This window comes from Poromitra crassiceps (assembly GCF_964638095.1).
Source record: "Poromitra crassiceps genome assembly, contig: HAP1_SCAFFOLD_969, whole genome shotgun sequence".
Taxonomy (NCBI): Eukaryota; Metazoa; Chordata; class Actinopteri; order Beryciformes; family Melamphaidae; genus Poromitra; species Poromitra crassiceps.
In genome coordinates, this window is record NW_028151441.1 from 1 (window position 1) to 22236 (window position 22236).

Sequence of the window (22236 nt, forward strand, 5' to 3'; positions counted from 1 at the left end):
GCACACACTCTCGCTCGCTCGCTCGCGCGCACACACACACACACACACACACACACACACACACACGTCAACAGTATGGCACACGTATCCCCATTGTTCTATTGTTCTGTTCCAATCAGCAGGACTCGTAGTATTGTTGACTTAAATGAGTAAATCAAACAAAGGCCTCTGCTCTTTAGGTCATACTAATCAATCACAGACTGTGGAAAAATAATCTGAAGTTTTTAAGATTAAGCATATTGCTATTTATAAAAGCGTGAACACACACCATGTTCTTCAGTGGAGGGATTGGAAGACCAAAACTTTTATTGTATTTTACACTGACATACAGAGAAAAGGGGTTATTGGAGGACAGAGGGTATATGAAATAACAAAAATGAGTTCAAATGTCCCAAAATAGCCTCCTGCGGCTTTTCCAAGAAAAAAGCAAAATATAACATTATCAAATAATTAAAAGGAGTGTCAAGAAAGGAAAAAAATGGTTTGTCATTGGTTGGGATGGTTTTGTTGGACTTGTAGATATTCAGACGTTTCGGGGCGCTTAGACGTAACCTTTGACCTGTGAGGCAGGTGCCCTGCGGGGACTGCTTTCTCCACTGCTGAAGGTGGGAGAGCCTGGCATGCCAGGCGGACTTGACCCAGCATAGAGCAGAGATCCCCCAATCAGGAGCAAGGCGGACGCCCCCCAGCCGATGTACAGGGCCGGGCCCAGCTCACGCTTGTGTGGAGCTGCCACATGCGGGTCGTAGAAGTCCTTGATGATGGAGTGGGCAGTCCAGCAGATGGGCACCAGGTAGAGGAACCCTGCGATGGCAAACAGGGCACCGGCGATACGGGCAATGCGGGCCTTGAGGCTGTTCACACCAAGGCACTTGGTGCACTTAACCCCGACGACGCCCAGAGACAGAGCCACGCCGCACATCATGATGGAGAGCACCGTGAGGCCCCGGGCAGCCTGCATGTCACTGGGCAGGGCCAGCATGCTGTCGTACACCTTACACTGGATCTGACCGGTGCTCTGCACAATGCAAGTCATCCAAAGCCCCTCCCAGATGATCTGAGCCACCACTATGTTGTTACCGATGAAGGCGGTGACACGCCACAGGGGCATGGCACACACCATTGCCCCGCCCACCCAGCCAATGAGGGACATGATTAGGCCGAGCAACTGCATGCCCGTGGTCGCCATGGCAACAGGTGTTGTTTGAATCAGTTGGGTTCGTCTTGGTTATATATCAGTCTCTCTTTGTGGCACAACGGCCCAGCTATAGTCCCAGAAAGAGACGTGACGAGGTCAAGACAGTCTACACCACTGGAAATGTCCTGTTCCACTATGGGACCCTCTGACTTTGGATGAGGGGGTTGGTGAGTTCAGCTTGGGGGCAGACAAGGGCAGGTGTCCTGAAATAGAAATAAAGACAAAATTAACAGAATCCATTAAAATACTTTTTTTTCACCCCAACACACAAACAGTACTGCAATAGTAGCAAAAGTATAAACAATACATTACATTGATAACTACGTACAACAGTTAGCATAGCATTATAGTAAAGCATCAAAAGAGTCATGGAACATATACAGTGTTTATCATAAATATTTGGAAACAGGCTGGGAGGCTCATGGTTAGTGGATTCCAGTGAGAAGCAGAGAGAAAGGCTTTCTTTGACACAGCTGTGGGTGTCGAGCTACGCCTTGCCTGGTGAGTGGATTATCTCAGAAAAACATGAGGAGATTCTGAACACAAGCAGCTTTCATGGAGCCTTGTAGAGTGGGCCAGGAGGACCTGTGTCATCTATGTATCGCAGCTCTCAGTGTCCATCCTTTACCAATACTGTGAATCAAACCAACAAACCATCTCACCAACGGATCAATCGTATAGTGGATCCCACAGGTTGCCAAACAATTTTATGACAAGGACGCGCAGATGGATCAACTTTACCCAACAGACCCCCATTTGATAAGATCTGATCCCATAGGCTCCCATCTGAGAAGATTACTGTTGCTAGATTTGATTTAGTACAGAACTGCAAGTCTGTGCTGTAGGTGGGAAGACAGTACAGTGGAAAGAATTAGACCACTGGCCAGAATAGTCAGTCCTATTCATGCTCCCATTGTCCTAACTCCTAGTGAATGAAATTATAGCTATGAACGATTCCTCGTATCGCTGTTGACTCCCTGGAACTCCCTCAAAGGCCTCTGGAGCTCCTCCTAGCTCAACCTCACTTTGTGGGACCTCTGGCTTTCCTACCTGTGGAAGACCAGGAGCTGCAGATGGATCTACCCACCAGAAGTAGCTACTTTTTGTGTTTTTGTAAACATCACACTGGCACTAGAACCCTTGGTCATACACACTTGCTTTCAGCATACAGGGGCATTAAATATTGGTACAGCTGAACATACTAGTAGCAGAAACATTTTAAAAATATATGATATCAAGCTAATCATTACACATTTTTATGCTTGACTGTGAGGTATTCGTTTTTCAGTCAAATTGCTGTTTGTCAGTTCTGACAAGTTGGACCCAAATATACAGATAGAGATAACAGGATAGTTACCTCAAATGAAGTATTCTGGATTCACACTGCTCCCCTTGGAGATGGTCCACAGGCTAGTGTTAGTCGACCAGTCCTTTGCTTCTGCAGGTGAGCTGTGAATGGCCGGAGCTGGTGGACGGCGGCCCTGAGAGTTCAGCTGAGTCCACAGGAGGCCTGGAGAGCAGCTGAGGATCTATCTTGGCGGGCAGGTGAGCTCAAGTGGAGAGGGGTGATCAGCTTGGACACGCAGGACTGGACTGGAGAGAGGGGCTGCCCTCCGAGATGCCAGCGCGAGTCTGTGTGGCAGTGGGCAGAAGCACGCGCTCGTGTGCGCGGCCGTGTCAGTGTGTGAATGCATGAATGTGTCCGAGTGTGTCTCCCAGTGCCTGGTGTGCGAGCACAATGCCCCGCTGTTCTGCTGTGCCCTCCCTCGCCGCCCCGCTGTTCTGCGGTGCCCTCCCTCCCCGCTTCTCCTCGTCAACCTCTGTCCCACCCTGCCACCCCTACCATCCACCAACCCAACAACCCATTCTCCCCTCTTTTGCCACTTCTTACTCCCTTGCTCCTTGATGTGAGGTCTCTCTTTTCATACCCTCCTCTGTCCTGCTCAATCTGTTCATGGGTTCCATTGATGTTTTCAGGTTAGCGGAGTCAGTGATTTATGTGTTCATGTTCGCCTTTCCTTACGCAACCTCTTTTTCCCACTGTTCTGAAAAGGAAAAATGAAAACCAGCACAATGTAAAACGTGTGCGGTCCATTATAGTGAATCTTTATTGTCATATAAATTATTTTGTTCATAAATACCATAATTACTATTCTGGATTGATACTGAAAAGATAAGAGGATAATGTATTCGTGGAGATTGTAGTCTTGAAGTTCAGATACTACAAAAGCTAGAGGAGACGATTAGGGCAGCAGCATTTTTCCCGCCGTGCAGGCGACCAGGACTGAAGAATGGATGGATCCTGTCAGTAAAGGTATATGTGAAGGTGTGAATGTGAACCCCGGTTTCCGCACAGTAGAAGCACACACGGCCTTCTGTGTAATCCAGAAACACGCCCACCTTCCTGGGTTTTGGCTCTAGAGCAATGGGGGTGACGGGAGAGGTGTTTGCAACGTACTGGCCTCCGGTCTTCAGGCTCAACGTCCAGAAGCCGTTGCCTGGGCAGACGGTGAACTTGCCCTTCCTGTTTATGGACTGTCTGACCACTCCCAGGCTCCACTCGATCTTCTCGCCAACCTCCACCTCCCAGTAGTATCTCCCACTGCTGAAGCTCTCTCTGGCCAGGACGTTTGCCACGCGGTCGAACCTCTTGGGGTTGTCCGGTACCTCCTGGAGCTTGTCCGTGTGTCTCACCTGTTTTCGGTCATCCGAGACGGAGAGGAAGGGATGGGCCGTCTTAGGACTCAGATTGACCTCCACTAAACAGAGGGGGGAAAGGTGACAGGTCAAACAGCCAAAAATATATCAAGAGAAGGTAAAAGACCCAAGATCATCTTTATGTAGATTAAGTCTTACCTGTGTATTTCTCTATTCTCTTCAGTTCTGTCAAGGAGAAAGAGGTAAGTCACTGTCATTGATTTATGCTGTAGAACACAATGGTGAGGTTGTATTATGTCAAATAGGGGTTTTCAAAGTCTGAGACTGAGGGCAGACTACACCAAAAACCAAATACATAAAAAAGGTCTGTCTGTCTGAAGGCATTAATTAGTTTCTGACTCTGGGAAAGTGGGAAAAACTGTAAAATTCCACAAAACTACTGTATCTCTTTAACCAAATCGCACACACTTAGGCTATTCTATGTGATCTCCTTTTGTTAACAAATGTAATAACTGATTTTTTTCACTTCCGTTCACTGAGCCGCCCCTGAAACAGCTTGGAGCCCCCTTGGGAGGCCCGCCTCCCACTTTGAAAACCCCTGATGTAAAATAATCTGTTTACTGACCAGATTTGGAGAGCCTGTTGACCTCTGCATTCATCATATCCACCATGTCTGACAGCGCTCTTCTGGTGACCCCGAGACAAGGGTCAGGCTCGATGGTCACCTTGGACCAGTCCTTCATTTCAGAGGGGCACATGATCTTAGCGGTGGTCTGCATGACATAAACAAGAAGGACATATCATTTCAAACGTGATGGGGCGACAGTGTTAAGGCTTCTCTACGGTCCTCATTATGTGTCTGCAGAGGGTGCAGGTGCTTACCAATTTATCGTCACTTTGTTCATCGTCTAGAAGAATCTGAAGGTCGGATTCAGCGTTCGCCTTCCTCAGGTCCTGGATCTCCCGCTCAAGCTCTTTCACCAGTGTTTCCACTCTCTTCTCTTCATCTTCCTGTCTCTCCTCGATGGCTATAACAACCGCTTTGTGACTCTTCTCCATGTAGTTCACCAGGGCCGAGAAAACTTTCTGGCTCTCTCGCACCTCTCGATGACACGAGTTCTGATTGGACATCGTCATGATCAACATGCATTCATCCATCCACATCACTTTTAAGAATGAACAAAGAATCCTCATTTTCATTTTTCAATCATTTTAGAGACGCACCTTTAGGAGCTCGAGGGAATATTTTAACCTTTCTATCTTCTGCCACCGTTCCTGAATCATTTGCTCAATATCTACAACCTGTGAAGTAAGAAATACATTAGCGCTGACAAAATAGTAAACCAGATTAATTCAAAATGATCCGATCATATCATATCTGTCGCGGAGCGAGAATGACAAAAGGGACACGGTACCATTTCCTCGACAGGTGGTTTAGGAGGTCGAGTCTTCCTGTAGTTGTCTGAGACATCTGCCAGAATGCGGTTAATGCTGAGGTCCGGCTTCGTAGCAAATACTCTCTTACATCGGGGGCAGTAGTTGGACTGATGTCGGGTCCAGTAATGACAGAGACAGGCGTGGCAGAAGCTGTGTCCACATGGTATGGTCACTGGGCTGGTGAAGATGTCCCGACACAGAGAGCACAGGAAGTGCTTCTCGGGGAGGAGGCTGATGGTGGAGGCCATCCTCTGGAAAGACAAGAAACCAGTGTCAGGAAATAGGATTGAAAGCTGAGAAACATTTTTTTTTAAATGCCTAAGGCCTCTAGCACCAAGAGCTAGATTACACAGAGTAAACACAAACTGAGTGTTAGTTAACTGAAGAAATCCTATTCTCAGATATCCTATTCTCTCCTATTTGAGGATATTTCATGAGTTTTAAAGAAGAAACTTGTTTCTTTCTTTCAAGGTTCAGATATTTTATGTTGGAAGAAACATATTCTGACATTATTTGCATGCTATAATGAATATTTAATATTGAGTACATATTCTTCAATCTTGGCCAATCAATGCCTTTTAAGCTTTTATTTTTTTTATTACACATAAATCTGATTCACACTCTCAGCACAAACGTGACGCGATGTTCCCGGCTTAGGCGGTCAGAACAGCATTCCACCCTACATTATGTAATAGTATTACTCAAAAGGCAGGATGTATACCTTACATACTGCAGTGGCAGAGGCCTGCCGTAAAACTTTGCCCTCTGATTCTTATTCTTGTTGACGTTTGAGTGAAAGAGAATTCATTTCTTTGTCTTAATTAAAGGACAGATAACGCGGCAGCTGAGATGTGATGGAAAGTATGCAGTAGAACAGGTAGTCACAAATTGTTTGTTGCATAGTCAGCGAGCTAAAACTAAAAAAACAAAGCAACAACTACTGAAATCTTGTGTTGATTTTTCATGAAATTACACTTTTCTTTCATCAAATGTTTGCTTTAATCAACAGAGTTTTACTCCATTCAACTCTTTAATGAGAATTCCAACCCACTGTCTCCACTGGCAAATTAAAGGTTTATTAAAGAAAAGAATAACGTTTCGGTCCAACGGCCTTCATCGATTCTTCTCAACTCCATTGAACTCTGGCATTGTGTAGAACAAAGTATTCCAGGGTTATGGAGAACATTTTAAATGAAGGAATCATCCAGAGTTCATTCACAGTCTCATTTCAGAGCTACAAAATGAGTTAGCTTTGTCCAAAAATCATTAGCTATGGTAGAAAGGTTTGGCCTTACCTATCCCAATTGTTCTTGGCCACAGACTAATCCGGTCAGTCTGTTTCAGGATATTCCGTAGGCAGTGCAGTGGCTTAAAAGCAGGTGTACTTAGGTGTATATGGTCCGGGACGGAGGCGGGGCTTTAGACAATGGCCCTTAAGAGACTCCGCCCTGTGTGTTATCAGACCTACAGGTGAACAACAGCAAGACTCCAGGAAATGCTGGAGGTTGAGGAATGTGGATGACAAACCAGTGCAAACAAACCAGAAATAGATTCTCAGACAGACCTATCTTAAAAAAAAAGTTATTTAGAATGAATTTATAATTCAAATAAGCATGCCATGAGATTTATTGTTTCAGACTACTAATGGTAATATTTCCCTTGAATTGTAATGTACACATGTAGTTTTTACAGTATAGGCTAATATTTCCCTTCAGTAGTACAATTGCATTTAGGTAATATTGCCCTTGCATTAAGTACAGAAGAGTTAATATCTGACACTGGGGACAACTGTTGTCAAAATACTTATTCTGAAGGAATGGAAGTCCTCCTCTTCACCTTCTTTTCAGGTGTGGCTGATGGACATGATTTCTGTAATACAAATGGAGAGACTCAGGTCCCTGAGAACCAACTCGTTCAAAAGGTTCTCAACTGTCTGGGACCCGTTTTGGGCATACTTTGACGAAGCCACCTATTTCTGAAGAAAATTGTGAAAATGACATACCCAAACTAAAATGCTTACTGTGGCTGAACCGCTAGGTTAACCCGGTTACAGACAACTGCCTGACCTTTTCTGAAAGGTAAGACTTTGAAGTTTCTGTTCCAAGTGTCCGAATGTCATGAATCAACACAGTGGTTGATTCTCGCCTAGAATAAAAAACACTTTTAGAGTGTAAACAGTTACCTGTGGTTGTTGTATTTATGGCTAGAAACACAATGGAGACATAGCCACAGGCCTTACCACATCCCAACTCAAAGAAGATGAAAAAATACCAAAACATGAGTATTTGGCAGTGGTTTTTGTAGGGAGATACCTAGGCGGATTTCCAAAAAGCCATTTGAAAAAGCCAAATAATCTGAAATGTTGTCTTTGTCTTTGTACAAAGAAGGCTATAACTTCCGCTGTGTTGATCTGATCCAAAAAAGGAAGACATGGTTCGATGCGCAAGATTCAGACGAGTAATTTGGTATGTAGCATGAACAGCATTGTTCAGAATCAATCACCTAATTCATCACATTAATGACAGATGAACAGCAAAAAATCTGAAACGTAGCGCCCGTGTTACGGTGCAATGCAAGAGGTTAAGAATGATAAGTGACTGCCCAGCTGGCCGATGAGTGTCTGTCCCAGGGAGAGGTGATGGTGTCCTGCTCCTCTGAGACGGGGGACAGTCCTCAGTACAGCTGGACTCTGAACGGACGCACACTGAGGGACACCGAGCTCGTCTCTGGTGATAAACCGACAAACATCATCACTCTGAAACCAGGCCTGATGGGACTGCTTGTCTGCTTGGTCAAGAATAACATCAGTAATGCCACTGCAAGCAAGACCATATCAATCTGTGAAGAGAGCGGACAGGACGTGACCTACACTGACGTCCGCATCATGCAGCGCCAGGCGAAGTCACGTGAGGAAAAGGCCCACATGGAGGTGGAGTACGGCGAGGTCAAGGTGTCGGGGGACCGCAGGCAGCCCACCGAACCAACTGAGGACAACTGCGTGTACGCCAATGTGTAACAGCGTTGTGTTGATGGTAGTTGCAGCAACACATGTAAAGGGCTTGCCCAGGGGTGGATTCGAACTGTCGACCTCCAGCTTGCAAGGCGCACACGCTAACCACTACACCAGCGAGCTAGCTGCCTTGGCGGAGCTGATTAATGGGCCTTTATACTGGGGGAGTGAGTTTAACTCTTACAATTCAACTTTTAATTGAATTGTAATTAGCTGTTTAGAGAAGTTTGTTATGACTTAATACACTTTTATAATACATCTTTCCTTCGCCATGGCTTCATTTCAATATTTGTTTATATTGGCTGAAATATTGTTATTATATAGCGGATGAGAGATGGTGAAATTCCATTCTACAACAACTTTTCCAATCCACAACAGTGTACTTGTACTTTTTGGGAGTATTTTTAATGCTTTATTTTACAGTTCTTCATGTTGCAACTGAACATTGGCCTTTGTTGTTGAAAAGTGGTGGGGACATATTAAGGGATCCGATGAAAAAAACATTTGAACAGTCTTCAACATATCAGGATCACGATGTTTGAGTTGAGGTCACCTAGAATGAGTCAGCGCTGTGAGGTAAAATACATTTTCCACAGATTAGCACCTGCAACGTTTAACACGTCTGCACAGTGTGACTGTGACATGAAACTCACACCTCTGCCTGTGCAGCGACAATCGACAGGCTACATTTATTTCTAATGGGAGACTAGAACATCCCCCTTCATATGCGATTTTAGGCATTGTAATAAATAATTTGCATAACGGCGCATCAAAAGGGAATAGCCTATATAGGCTAGGCTACTACGGAGTCAATAATATGAAAATAATCAGCGTAAAACACACAACAATGTTGACCGCACAAGTACAGTCATCCACATCCGCAACACCATGTCAATCGAACAATGCCAATGTCACATCTGCTGTAGAAAGCAGCGGTGCATGTCAGTCAGCCCAGACATAACAATATCCATCACTGCCCTAAAATATGACAAAGTACAAACACACATGCACATTTGTTTCTTCTATTTACATTGCAGTAGGCTATATATTTTCTTGTCCAAATAAACCTCAACCTTCTCAAAGCATTCTCATTTCACCTGAGGTTAGGGCCGGGGTGGTGTCTTGTTTACCCCTTGCGTGGGATCTCATGCGCATTGTCTCTTGCAAGCACATAATAAGCACCTTGTGCGGCTGATAGCACCAAGTTGTAATGATGAATGTCGATGATGTATTTTTTTCTTTCTTTCTTTTCCTGTGTCTGAGCCTGTTTGTCTTGTTTGTATGTTCTATAAAAAATTTAAATAAAATAAAAAAGTACAGAAGAGTTGTATGAGTATTGTGTGTTTGTGTGTGTGTGTGTGTGTGTGTTTGTGTGCGTGCGTGCGTGCGCGCGCGTGGGTGTGTGTGTGTGTGTGTGTGTGTGTGTGTAGCACATGATATAAATACATATTTGTTTGTGCATTAACAATACACAGGATATGATGTTATTGCCCCTTGTTGTGCCATAAGCCAGGGTGAGCAGTCATGCAGAGGGCAGAGCCCAATTCAAAGTAGCATGTTAATGAGTAACTTGGGCTATAAAAGGTTCAAAAAGCAAAGCAAAGTTGAATGCGTCTCATTTTCAGGGATGAGGAGTTGTGAAAAAGCGATTGATGAATATTGAGGAGTTGAAGGGGCGTCTGGGTAGTGTCGAGGTAAAAGCACTGACTCGCCTACCACCACAGAGACTCGGGTTCAATTCCCGGTAGCAGTACCTCTTCTATTTCAAGCTTGGTCAGACATTTCTCTAGACACACAATTGCCCGTGTCTACAGGTGGGAAGCCGGTGTGCTATGAGTCCTGGTCACTGCACTAGCACCTCCTCTGGTCGGTCCGCCTGTTCGGGGGGAAGGGGAACTGGGGGGATAGCATCATCCTCCAACTCGCTACGTCCTGCCGGTGAAACTCCTCACTGTCAGGTGAAAAGGGGCTGGCGACTGCACATGTATCAGATGAGAGAGGGGATGGAGCAACAACTGGAGCAACAACTGGAGCAGCAGGGGGAATTGGCCAAATTGAAGAGAAAAATCAGAAAAAACTTCATCAGAAGATTGAATTGAAGTTGAGTCTGGCAGGAGGAGCGACTCTCCAAATGCTCTATGGCGACCTGTGCCGCCTCTCCTGCAGCTCCCCTACTGCCCGCCCAATATCCCTTAGGGGACATGCCCCCTGACCCCCCCAGGGCGCCCATGAAGGCCCCCGCAGCGTGTTCTGGGCCAGCCATTGTCCATCTCCGCCTTAGCTCTGATCTCTGCCCCGACACTGGAGTTGTAGGCGTCCCTCTGGCGTGGCAGCTCCTCCCCTCTATACTGCTTCTCCACTGCACGCCTTCTCCTCTCCCTGTCCATCTCCCTCAGCTTCGTGATCCTCTTCTGCTCGCTGTCCTCTTGCACTCTGGAAAGTTCTGCTGGAGAGGTAGGTCCCCCCCTAAGGAGGGCACCATCCACTCTATCTTCTGCAGCATCTCTCTGTCCCAGCTGCGGTCTCTCCAGTTCTTGCTGAAGATGGCTGAAGACATGGAAGAATCCTCCGAACTTCTCGATAAGTTCTCACAGGTGCCAGTCGGTCCTCAGCACCCTGTCATCCAAGGCAGCCCACTCCAGACTTCCTCCATAGGCCAGGAGAACCATGCATTGACAGTTGCCTCCAAAGCATGTAATCACCAGCTTGGGGGTCCTGATGTAATTCGGGGAGATGTTCTCCATGTCAAACGTGATGAGGAGGGCATGGGGACCGGGGATGCACAAGCACTTGGACCTTTTCACCTCCATCTTCATCTTAGAATGAGATATGTCCTTTTCATAGATGTTGTAGATGTTGGCGGTTGATCACAGCCACTGGTCTACCAGCCAGCTCGCCGTTGCTCTTCCTGCTGACAGAAATGCTGCAGATATCTGGGGAAAACTCCTCTCTTCCAAGTATGGGATTGCTCAGAAGGAACTGAGATGGTCCACTGCTGCCGACCATCATAAACCTCAGTTCCATGGCGGCTAAACCTAACCCACCCTGTGAAAAACACCACTTCAATGTAGAAACTATAGTGCATTTGGTTACATTCCAAATATAGACTTGTGTCTTCATGTGATGCCACTGCAGCGCGAAACAAAGTGTGGAGGTCATCTGGCAAGTGAGACTACTGGATATGTCACATATACTTGATTCAGCCTATACATCCACCCCTGTGTGGGGTCCATGGACACAGACCAGACAGCAATAGTTTAATGTAGTCATGATACCTAAGAAAAACACACCCCTACCTGCTCCAGGGCATCACACCAGCTGGCTGACCCTGCAATCATATGAGAAGGTGAATAGAGATGTCCTCTCTTATGGATCAGCAGAGTAAATCACCTATAGCATATTTAACTTGTTAACTGTGCATGATAGCATAAAAGCCTTGTGGGGGGAATTGTAGCAAAATTATGACATACTGCTAGTGCTCATCACACATGAGACAGCAGGAGGTGAAAACTCGACTTGATTTCGATAAAACAGCGCCATCGTGTGGTCAAAGTCGGAAACACACAAGGAGGAAAGGAAATCACATTGTTGGCTTCCTGTTTGTAGCAACTATAGCTACATCAAGCTAGCTACAGAGAGACAACGACAACAATAACAAGAGGCACTACATTCATGTAGAACGTAAAATATTATAATTTTCATCAGATAGAATACCGTTTTGACCCGCAATGGGGGAAAAGACTCGCGTAACGCTAGCTGCTGCTACACTGGGACCTGTCAACTTCTGACGTGAAGGACAACCTCGGAGTAGTCTGACTTCGGAGTGGCAGAGACTGTTCATCAATACATCGCTTTTGGCGTAACGCTACTATGACCAGGATGGCCAAACGCACATTGCTTGCGGCAAGACGTGCCGCCTTTCTCAGCGTCAACCGGCACTCTGAGGTTGTGAGTGGAGGAGAAGTCATGATGGGAGTACAGACTGAATCAGGCTCCCCACATCTCTCCCAGGAGGCGTCACTCTATGTCCACGTGAGTTTGCACTTGTCACTCGCCTGGTATCCAGCCCCAATGAGTGCGATTCATATGGGGCTGTTATGATACCAGGCTAACTTGTCACATATTTCCTGATTAAATATTAATGTGCAGGGATGCAAATGTCACTGTGTCTAGACACTATTATGTCATCTCTTCCCTCCTGCAGTGGCCCTACTGCCTCAGAAGATGCTCCTACTGCAACTTCAACAAGTACATACCTAGATCTGACAATAATCACATCATGACTGAGTGCCTTCAGCGGGAGACAGAGACACTGCTGCGGCTGAGTCAGGTGTCCTGGTACGGTATGGTGACTTGCTACACCTTCCTCCTGAAATCACCCAGCATCCCCCCCTTCAGCTTTCAGCACCTGCCTTCTCCCTTCTCCCGTTCTCGGCTGGTTCAGACTCATTATTGACTCTGTCTTTGCAGCATCACTTCTGTGTTTTTTGGCGGTGGAACCCCCAGCCTGGCTCGCCCCTCAACCATCGCTGCAGTCCTGGAGACTGTTTCCAGGCAGGCTCATCTCTCAGATATGGCTGAGGTCACGCTCGAGGTCAACCCCACTCCTGTGGGAATGTCTAAGTTACAAGACTATTGCCGTGCCGGGGTGAACCGTTTCTCTATCGGCGTTCAGGTGAATATAGTCTATTGCAGTAGTTCTCAATGTGGGACCTGAGACCACCAGGGTCATGGGGGGGTGCTCCAGGGGGTCTCTGGCAAATTGATGAATTGTTGAACTTCACCATTATTTAATTTACAGGAAGTTAACACTATTAGATAATGTAGATTAGAATCATGACTATTTTGATCATAGTTTCACTGTTATCCTCTACCTAAAATACAAATAGTCTTGACATTCTGGACAAAATCATTACCTAATAATAACAATAAAAATGATCTCTGATTCCCAAGAGAACAAATCCCATCAAAAGGTGGTCACCTAATGTGGACTAAATTAGGGGTCCTTGATTTGAAAAGGGTTGAGAATCTGAATCTGTTCTATTGAACAATCATTGGTGATCAACATTGCTGATATCAAAGAAGAATCAAATGCTCATGGTTGCATGATCCCCCCTCCAAATCACACTTCCAAGTAACTCTTGAATGATACATACTTGTTTTCAATCCCACAGTCTTTGCAGGACGAGGACTTGAAAGTTCTGGGAAGAGACCACAACTCCCAGCACGCTTTGCGGACCATTGCGGAGGCTCGGAGGCTGCGCCCCGGGAGGGTGTCGGTGGACGTGATGTTTGGACGGCCCCAGCAGAGCGTGCCATCCTGGGAGAGCGAGTTGGCAGAGCTACTGAAGGTGTGTGACGACCACGTGTCACTGTATCAGCTGACCCTGGAGAGAGGCACCCAGCTGTTTAAACAGGTCGGACAGGGGGAACTGACTGTGCCTGCTGACGACGTGACCGCAGAGATGTACCGGTCCGCCAGGAGGATTCTCCACGAGCGAGGTTTCCTACAGTATGAGGTGTCAAACTTTGCCAGACATGTAAGTTCTCAGTACTAATTCACTAGCCTGGGTAAACCCATCCCCCACGTGACCTGCTCTCAGACCTGTTCTCAGTCAATAAACCATACACATGAGAATTACCGTTAACGTTACAGCATTTAATAACATAAATATGGTGATATCTGGTGGTCTGAAATTACTCTCTCTAGCTACAGTAGGGTAACTGGCTCCTATTGTGTCTTATTATTGTAACGTTTGAATCAGCGTTTCATAACTATAATAGCCTAATGTTACTGTAGCCTGGATGACGTTAGCTAATGCTACCCAGCCTTCCATTGGCATATGCTGCCTCACAAATCAATCATTGCAGCCGGACTGGTCATTTGGTTCAGCATCAAAATGGGCTGAGAGATTGAGTAGGCTAAATAAACAATACACATGAGAATTACAGTTAACGTTACAGCATTTAATAACGTTAATTTTCGTGTACCCGATGCCAGGATATTTTGTCACTTTGTTTTCATCAAGTTCTCTGGACTTATATACACAAGCTCACAGCGTCCTAACAGGTTAACGTTATAATCTCAGGAGAGATTGAGTAGGCTAAATAAACCATACACATGAGACCATGCCCAAATGGTCTACTGCCCAGAAGCGTCAATTATTTTAATTATGTTAAACCAGCGTTTATCTTCCATAATGCATTAAATCATAATCACAATGCTATGAAGACATTAGCTGATCACCACAGAGCTGCACAGACAAGTTTATCAGATAATTTCGCCGTAAAATGTGTCCAGGTGATCAGCTCTGAAGCCCCGGCTTGTATGGTCCGCTAAAATCCGATTTCGATATAGGTGTTATTTTGATCAACAGACCTAGCATCACATTATTCAGTTTAAGGATCCTTATGTGGAAACATTTTGAGAACCACTGTTTTGAAGTACTATTACTATAGCTGTTTTCATTCTCACATGACAATACAACAGAATAGAGTATCAAACAAAAACATTTTTATTCGGTTCCACCATGATTCCCACATTAACATTAACAGCTGTTTTCACTTGAATTTCCTCAACGTAGTTGCATAGCCATATAGCTAGCCATATAGCTAGTAGCTAGCTCGGGAGCTATGCTTTAGAGAGGCCAAATGCTAACGGCTAGGTAGTGCTAAGCCGCTGCAGCTGTTACACGTCATTGACAAAGACGCACTCTCTGATTGGCCGATCACGGCAGGACTGATGTTGGCAGTCACGCCATCACTCATTGGCTGCGGGTCTGCGTGGGTCTTTCAATCGCCCCAGCAATCGATTTGAATGGCCCGTTTGCTAGACCCTAGTGACTGGGAACTGAGAGAGCAGGTCACGTGGGGGCTGGGTTTACCTAGGCTACTAATTCACATCATGCTTTATTATTCAATATTCACTAAAACAACTTAAAGGGGCATTAATTGAAGGATTATGAGAGTAGGTGCAAGGAGTTTGCTCCAGAACAGACAGCATAGACCAGAAAGTGAGTTTTTGCAAGCCAGAAATCTGATCACCTGTCTGTTGAGTCATTGGTTTTGATCAGAACCCTATCAAATAATATAGTAATTTTGTGCTATGGGACAGTAAAAATCTTACTTATTGCTCTTTTAATAACTTTCTAAATAGATTTTTCCAACAGCATTACTTGGTGAAATGTTTAAGGAAGCTTGTATTTCATCTACATCTTCATGAAGCATTAACAACACAACAGTGTAGTCAAGTTAGCATCCAGATAACATTGATCACACGTTAAAGGCCCCCTAAAATCATGTTTTAAGATGTACGGTATATAAAATACTCTACTTTGACTAATAATTTGTGTCTGATATGGTTTTCTCCCGCACAAAAAAGTTTAATTATCTTGTTAAAATCCTTAAAAACAGTCTGACTTCCCCTGCTTCTCCCTCATCAAAAATTCCAGAATCTGTAAATATGCAAATATTGTTGATTTTTAAAGTTTAACTGCTGAATACTGGACAGGGATTGGCTCCAAATATTTGTGATGTGACAAATCATGCTTGTAGGAAATCGCCTTTTCAGTGAGCGCAGAGAAACTTTCCACTTTCAGCAGACGATTGTGCAAACAGCCTTCTAGTGTCAAACTCTGTACAGACACCATTCTGCACAGTGACGCTAAAACGCCCAACTGAAGGATCAAGGAGAAAAAAATAATTTTAAATCAAATAAAGTTGTTCACAACATGGCAGTTCGGGGACACGTGTAAAAGAATCTGTAATTCAAGTTTGCTGCTTTATTTTGAAGTACCTTTTCAGTAAGGAAGATGTCTGCAGTGCAACAATATTGTATCATCATCAATATGTCTGAGAGCAACAAACACGACAACACAATAACGCTTTACTCTCTGTTGTATACAGAATGCAGTCAGCCATCACAATATGAACTACTGGAAGGGGAGACAGTACATCGGTGTGGGTCCAGGTAATTATGTAGCTTTAATGCATTTATTAATGGCTCTTACACACCTGATTACTGTTTTCCATGATCTTAAAGCCTTTTTGATTAAGGCTGATGCTTACATGCTTGAAATTGATTGATGCCTATCTATGAATTTCTTTCCAAAGCCTTTGTCTTTCCATCAAAGCAAAGGGTGGCTACCTTAGCTTTAGTTTACAGTTTTGATTTGTTTAACACTTTTTTTGGTCACTGCATCCGTTTGTGTTATTTTATAGTTCTGATGTTGTTACTATTATTTTTAAATGTGAAAAATAGTAAATGAAAAAACATTTGACTGGTAGTGTATATTTATGAACATATTAGTTATACCATAAAACAACATTATGCTGTCTGTGACAGGAGCACATGGGCGCTTTGTCCCCCTGGGGGAGGGAGGTGTGTTTCGGGAGGCACGGACCCAGACGCTGGAGCCCGACGTCTGGATCCAGGAGGTCCGGCAGAGGGGGCACGGGACACGGAGGAGGATTCAGCTGGGCCATCTTGGACTGTGAGCTGTTGCGCTGGCAGGCTTGTGCCTTCAATGTTCTGTACATGTAGTCTCAACCAATGTCGTGCTTTGTAATTAGCACATTATATAATTACATGAGGGGGTGGCCTTGAAGTGTTATTTAACACATTATGAACCGCATAGTGTTGTAACGGCTGCTGTACTTGTACTTGTACTTGTTCATTCAAATGCTCTGTCCTTCACAAGCTATATTGTCATGTTTGTCGATTTAGTGTCCGATCCTTTCAGTCATGATCAGGTGGTCATGATGAGGCTCTCTTATGAAAGAAGTTTGTTTGGCAGATTGGAAGAAGTGCTGGTGATGGGAATGCGACTGACCGAGGGAATTACTCACAAGGTGAAGCTCAACACACACAACCAATCCTTTATACATCTTCGGCCTTAATAATCACAGAAATACAGTTATCAAATGTATCCATGATCGTATTATGGGTACAACACATGCATTTCATATTGGTATTTTATATTACATGTAGCATTGGCAGTCGTTCAGCTCTCAAGTGGGCCTCCATGAAGTCTTTGGTACTTCCATGGATGTCCAGGAGTTGCTACAGAGTGGACAGCTGATTCTCGATGACAGGTAACTTATGACCATCATCTTATACAAATAGTGTTTAAAGCAACACAAAATCTACTGCCAAACAACATCCAAAAAATGTTCAATGATAGAGAAGGGGGATATAACTTAAGAGGGAGATATAATTTAAAACAGCCGATTGTGCACACCACTAAGAAAAGCATGTGCATTTCTGTCTGTGGGGTGAAGTTGTGGAATGGTTTACCGGAGGAGTTAAAGGAAAGTAAAAATATTGTTCATTTTAAGAGAAAGTTGAAACACTTTATACTGGAGAAATATAGAACTGATGGTTAACTGTCTTTTGATGATGTATAGTTCAAATGCTAAAAATGTATATATGACGTATAGATCAAATGCTTAAAAAAAATAAAAAAAAATTGCTTGCTGTTTTTGTTAATTTGTTCGTTTGTCTTTTTGTAATGAGACCATATGGAAAGTTTGTAATTTATAAGATGAACTGGGTTAGGGCATTTACAAGCTTATAGCTTCAGCCCTAACCTTTTCGGCCAGCATCGTATGTTTGTTTTGTTTCGCATGTTTTTTTTTTTTTTTGTGATGTGGCGCGAAATAAACTTTATTCATTCATTCATTCATTCATTATAACGGTTGGTCTCAAAGTTTTAGATCTTCTCTGGAGAGCCAGAAGATTGCTGACTTTAGTGTGAATGGTGTGATCAGATTTTTCCTTTCCTCTTCAGAGGCCTGCGCTGCTCCCGGGACGGACTGGCCTTACTGGACAGCATGCTGCCAACTCTGCTATTGGAGCTGGAAAGCCAGATCCCTCGGGGACCACAAAGGGACCAGGTGGCCGATGGACAAAGAGAGAAGACCTCCACACCTGGATGACAGAACCGTCATGGAGCAGCTGCCTTTACAGATATCTCTGATTTACAGGTTGGGCGGGATTTTTTTTTTTTTTTTAGAAACAAAGGATATTTTCATGTCATCAGGATGTTGTTTGCATGGGTTGGATCTCCTCCCTCCGTCCTGAAAACAAAGCTCTTTGTCAGCATGGATTGTTGGTCTGAGCACTTGTCTAACTCGTCTTATACAAGTTGCGTGCTACAAAGTCCAAACAGTGGAGGCATGCTAACCCCAAACCTCCACACAAAAAGCTGGCCTCGCACGGCTTCTCGCTTGAAGGTGTGTCTTTACGGACACGCTTGTCTGACGGTCCTGACTCGCAAAACTATATGGTGGATATTAGATCAAAGTTTAAGTCCTTCAAAATAAATGCCTTCCGTTAGTTTGGCAGTAACGTGACACGGCTCCGAGCGATGAGGAAAGGGTCAAATAAAGCAGATATCTGAAAGTACAAGCCGAAACACAGGGGAGAAACTAAACCTCAAACCACAGAGATCCAGAGTTGTATGCGTATCCATATTTAACGTTGAGCATAATTGGGCCTTAAAAAGGTAATTATTACTCTCATAGTTTACAAGAAATTTTGCGAATTGGATTGAGTATCTGTTGTCTTCCAAACATTTCTGTATTAAGCATGTTGATTTTGTTGCTTACAGAGAAAGCCTTCATTGAAATCTCACACTTTACCCGAATAATTATATTCATATTTTCTACAAAGCAGTGTATTGTGCTCGTCTTTGCCAAGTAAGGACTACCGGTAAGTCCTTTCTATGTACTTTGTTGAGAAAAAGTGGTGCACACCCGGACAAAACAGCTACAGTCAAACATTAATTTGTTTATAACTCAATATTTTTTTTTATATGATTTTGATTATACGATTATGATTGTTGATAGGGGTGGAACTCCGTACAAGCCCTGTGGGCTTCGTTCCCTCCTTGCACTGTTATAATGTGTGCTAAATAAATAAACAATAAACAAAAAACAATATGACTAGGTAAACTAATAAAACAAAAATAAAAATCCAGGTTAGATGGTGAAGTGGTGTTATTAGTGCCACAGGTGCTATTCATGCTAACAAATACACCGCCCTCTGGAGTTGAGTCCTTTCTAGCCTGGACCACATGAGTGCTACCAGCATGACAGACTTCGCACTAGAGCTAATTCAAAACTGAGCACTGTCTATTACCCCCCGGCAAGTAAGTATAACTTCACATGAGATGAGACTGAACTTTTATCATTTCTCCTGTGGGAAGATTAGATAGCTGCAGGATATAAGAATGGAGCAAATGGTATAAAATGAGGCACAACTGATACTGACTTAATAATATTAGACTCATTCAGTATAATTACACACACCATTTAACTCTCTCCTTATATTGAAACAGTAAATCTAGCTGGAGAGGAACCATGTAATTATCATGGCATCAAAAATTCAAATGGTCAAATTATAGTATTTCTAGTGGGAAGAGTTGCTTCGAGCTAATCGACCTTATTATATAAGCTTCCTTTCATTGGCTGGTCCGAGGGATATTGATGAGTTGAATTTAATGAGCAGTCTCCATGGTGCTGATTTCATTCAGAGGCGGTTTATTTTTCATTCCTTCCACCCACATCCCTCTTATAATTGGACAATGAGCTGATCTCATTAAATACTGTCTGCAACAATACATGATTGTGGGGACTAGCAGTACTCATAATTTGACATGGCAGCTAAGTCCATTGCCATTCACAATAGCGTGGGCGCTTGTACTGTAATTGTGAACAATCTGATCATAGTCCAATATTGGACAACATTTGTTAAGGTCACTGTTTGAGTCGGCGCTACTAACTACACACAGCTCACCCACCCACATCCTCCTAGTCTGCCCATAAATGGGTCCTTGAAGAGGGAATCAGTTGTTTATGTTTAAAAATAGAAGACACAAAATGCACAGGTAATATTAAGACATGTTTATTTCTCAAGACAATACAGTATGGTTGTCTAATGTCTATATACTGTATGCTCTATATATATGAATACACTGGTCCAGCCAGATGCTACAGAGTATAACTCCTTACATGTTAAGATATTGCAGCATACTACTGCAATGTGTTTATTGAGAAGTCCCGCAATTCATTGAATCTGACACTTCTCGGTTCTGTTGTGTTTGGTGCTTGACCCGAGCACCAGCCGCAGGTCGCTGGTGACGCTCGGGCGGCGCGCCTGAGGATCCACCGCGGCACAGGGCACGGCGAGCTCCGGCGCGCGGCTCCCTCTCCGGTCTCGCTGCTCGCGGCACAGCGACTGGTAGGTGAGGATGGATATGTTCTGGTGCTGTGACGGGCTGGTCTGGTCGGGCAGCCCGCCCAGTGCGACGAGGGCTCTGAACATACCCTCCAGTCCGGTGCCCTCCTTGGCCGAGGTTTCGAAGATGGCAGCGTCCTCACCGAGGATTTCCCTCGTCTCTAAGCGGCTGACGACTCTCTGCGCGTCCAAGTCCACTTTGTTGGCGCACAGCACAATGGGCACTCTGGCCGCGTCCTTTAGTTTCAGCAACTTTGTCTTGGCAGCTTTGATCTCGTCTCGCAGCTTGCAGACCTCCTTGAAGGACTCTCTGTCGTCCACACTGAACACAAGCAGGAAGATGTCACCTGGGAGAAACAAGGAGTGGACACTTGGATTATTGCCAGTTAAATGTTAAAGTCTTATCAGTTGTCCTATTTATCTGTGATCGATTGTGAGTGTATATAGTAACTGTTATGGAATCACTAATATTCCTATAACATGAATACAGGGATTTACAGTGTGTCTGATATTCAATAGTGAGTTTACAGTGGCCTTATCCTAATTTTTTTGTCTCCTAATATTTCTAGGCTAAATGGACATTTCTATGAACATAGTTCTGCTATTATATTTGTAGCCTACTTGTTTATATATCCTTTTAAATTGTATTATAGGCCTAGTATACAGTAATCGTGAGTCCTCACCTGTCAGTATGGATAACCTCCGTTTAGCAGGGAAGTTCCTCTCCGTCGCTGCGTCGAGGAGATCCACCTGGTATGCCTCCCCTCCTATGTGGTACAGCTTTCTGTAGAAGTCCTCGGCTGTGGGTTCATAGCGCTCTTCAAAATCTCTACCCAGGAACCGCCGGAGGATGTTGGTTTTGCCCACTTTCGGTGCGCCCAGCACAACTATTCTCTGGCAGTTCCTTGGCTTGGTGAGACCCAGCTCCTGCAGTTCCACGGAGCCCTTGAGTATTCGCTCAGGTGATGCGTGCCGACTGCCGGTGCTTGAGGATCGACCCCTCTTATCCTGTTGTCTCCAACGTCCTCTGACCATTTTGATGATTTCCATGAGGTTAATGCTCGAGTTGGACGGGTGCTGGGGCGTTGTGGCATGGGCTGTGTTTGGCAAAAGTGGGTGCGTAATGCGGAATTGGTGATGCCCGGTGCAGGAGCTGAACGGAACAACGGAAAGGTAAAACTTCTCGGTTGCGTTCATCTCCATCTTCTCTAAAGTGTCTCCAGGCACCAAGAGGCTATCTCAGCAACCCGACTGCTTCCCCGTGTGTGCACCGAAACTCAGCCGTGTGGCTGCTTTTTATACACCCACATCGAGCTGCGTCACCAAGCCTGATCTGGACAACACACTCCTTTTATAGGAATCTTGAGAGCCCCCCCCCCTTCCCCCCCACCACCAACAACACGTTTGTTACTCTGCTTTTCCACTGCTATGGCAATCTAAAAAGGAGAGCGCTACAGACATCTCAAAGCTGGGAACAGTATGTTTCCACTGTCTGTATTATTCAGTAATAGCCAAAATCACACCAATCAGACATAAATTATTATATTCTGTATTCCCCCCCCCCCCAAAGTAGAATAAATTTGTCCTCACTGATTTGGACAAAACCTCAATCACTCACCACTATAGGCTATCTATAATAACCTATTTTCAGAGCCCTTGTTATTTCTGTGACAGGGCATCCCGGTTCCCTGTCTA

The 22236-nt window shown here is 44.5% G+C and overlaps 2 protein-coding genes and 3 pseudogenes across 5 annotated transcripts; 1 reads left to right on the forward strand and 4 right to left on the reverse strand.

The window, feature by feature from the left end:
• Nucleotides 1–360: 360 nt before the first annotated feature.
• On the reverse strand, nt 361–2959 carry LOC310771663 (claudin-4 pseudogene; annotated as a pseudogene). Its single transcript, XR_014554041.1, has 2 exons — nt 2556–2959; nt 361–1401 (listed from the first exon to the last, which is right to left on the reverse strand). The product of XR_014554041.1 is annotated as a claudin-4 pseudogene (transcript).
• A 203-nt stretch (nt 2960–3162) lies between these two features.
• On the reverse strand, nt 3163–6637 carry LOC310771667 (E3 ubiquitin-protein ligase TRIM39-like). Its single transcript, XM_083664222.1, has 7 exons — nt 6589–6637; nt 5272–5544; nt 5081–5158; nt 4739–4975; nt 4482–4629; nt 4055–4081; nt 3163–3957 (listed from the first exon to the last, which is right to left on the reverse strand). The coding sequence occupies exons 2-7, from the start codon at nt 5539–5541 to the stop codon at nt 3413–3415; spliced, it is 1305 nt and encodes a 434-aa protein (XP_083520348.1). The 5' UTR covers nt 5542–5544; nt 6589–6637; the 3' UTR covers nt 3163–3412.
• A 3748-nt stretch (nt 6638–10385) lies between these two features.
• LOC310771664 (GTPase IMAP family member 4-like) lies at nt 10386–11327 on the reverse strand (annotated as a pseudogene). The gene has a single exon. The product of its transcript is annotated as a GTPase IMAP family member 4-like (transcript).
• An 894-nt stretch (nt 11328–12221) lies between these two features.
• On the forward strand, nt 12222–18239 carry LOC310771665 (radical S-adenosyl methionine domain-containing protein 1, mitochondrial-like; the record flags this gene model as incomplete). Its single annotated transcript, XM_083664221.1, has 9 exons — nt 12222–12335; nt 12508–12641; nt 12774–12978; nt 13478–13843; nt 16209–16272; nt 16648–16795; nt 17099–17153; nt 17293–17396; nt 18092–18239. The coding sequence occupies exons 1-9, from the start codon at nt 12270–12272 to the stop codon at nt 18237–18239; spliced, it is 1290 nt and encodes a 429-aa protein (XP_083520347.1). The 5' UTR covers nt 12222–12269.
• A 2131-nt stretch (nt 18240–20370) lies between these two features.
• On the reverse strand, nt 20371–21744 carry LOC310771666 (dexamethasone-induced Ras-related protein 1 pseudogene; annotated as a pseudogene). The gene is made up of 2 exons: nt 21225–21744; nt 20371–20888 (listed from the first exon to the last, which is right to left on the reverse strand). The product of its transcript is annotated as a dexamethasone-induced Ras-related protein 1 pseudogene (transcript).
• Between the last annotated feature and the right edge of the window lie 492 nt (nt 21745–22236).

What these genes read in the sequence shown, in the direction of transcription:
- LOC310771667 (XM_083664222.1), bottom strand. Translation starts at nt 5,541, where the DNA reads ATGGCCTCCACCATCAGCCTCCTCCCCGAGAAGCACTTCCTGTGCTCT. An exon ending in CAACAGGCTCTCCAAATCTG is followed by an intron (nt 4,082 to 4,481) that starts GTCAGTAAACAG and finishes TCTCCTTGACAG; the next exon opens with AACTGAAGAGAATAGAGAAA. An exon ending in GAGAATAGAGAAATACACAG is followed by an intron (nt 3,958 to 4,054) that starts GTAAGACTTAAT and finishes CCCTCTGTTTAG; the next exon opens with TGGAGGTCAATCTGAGTCCT.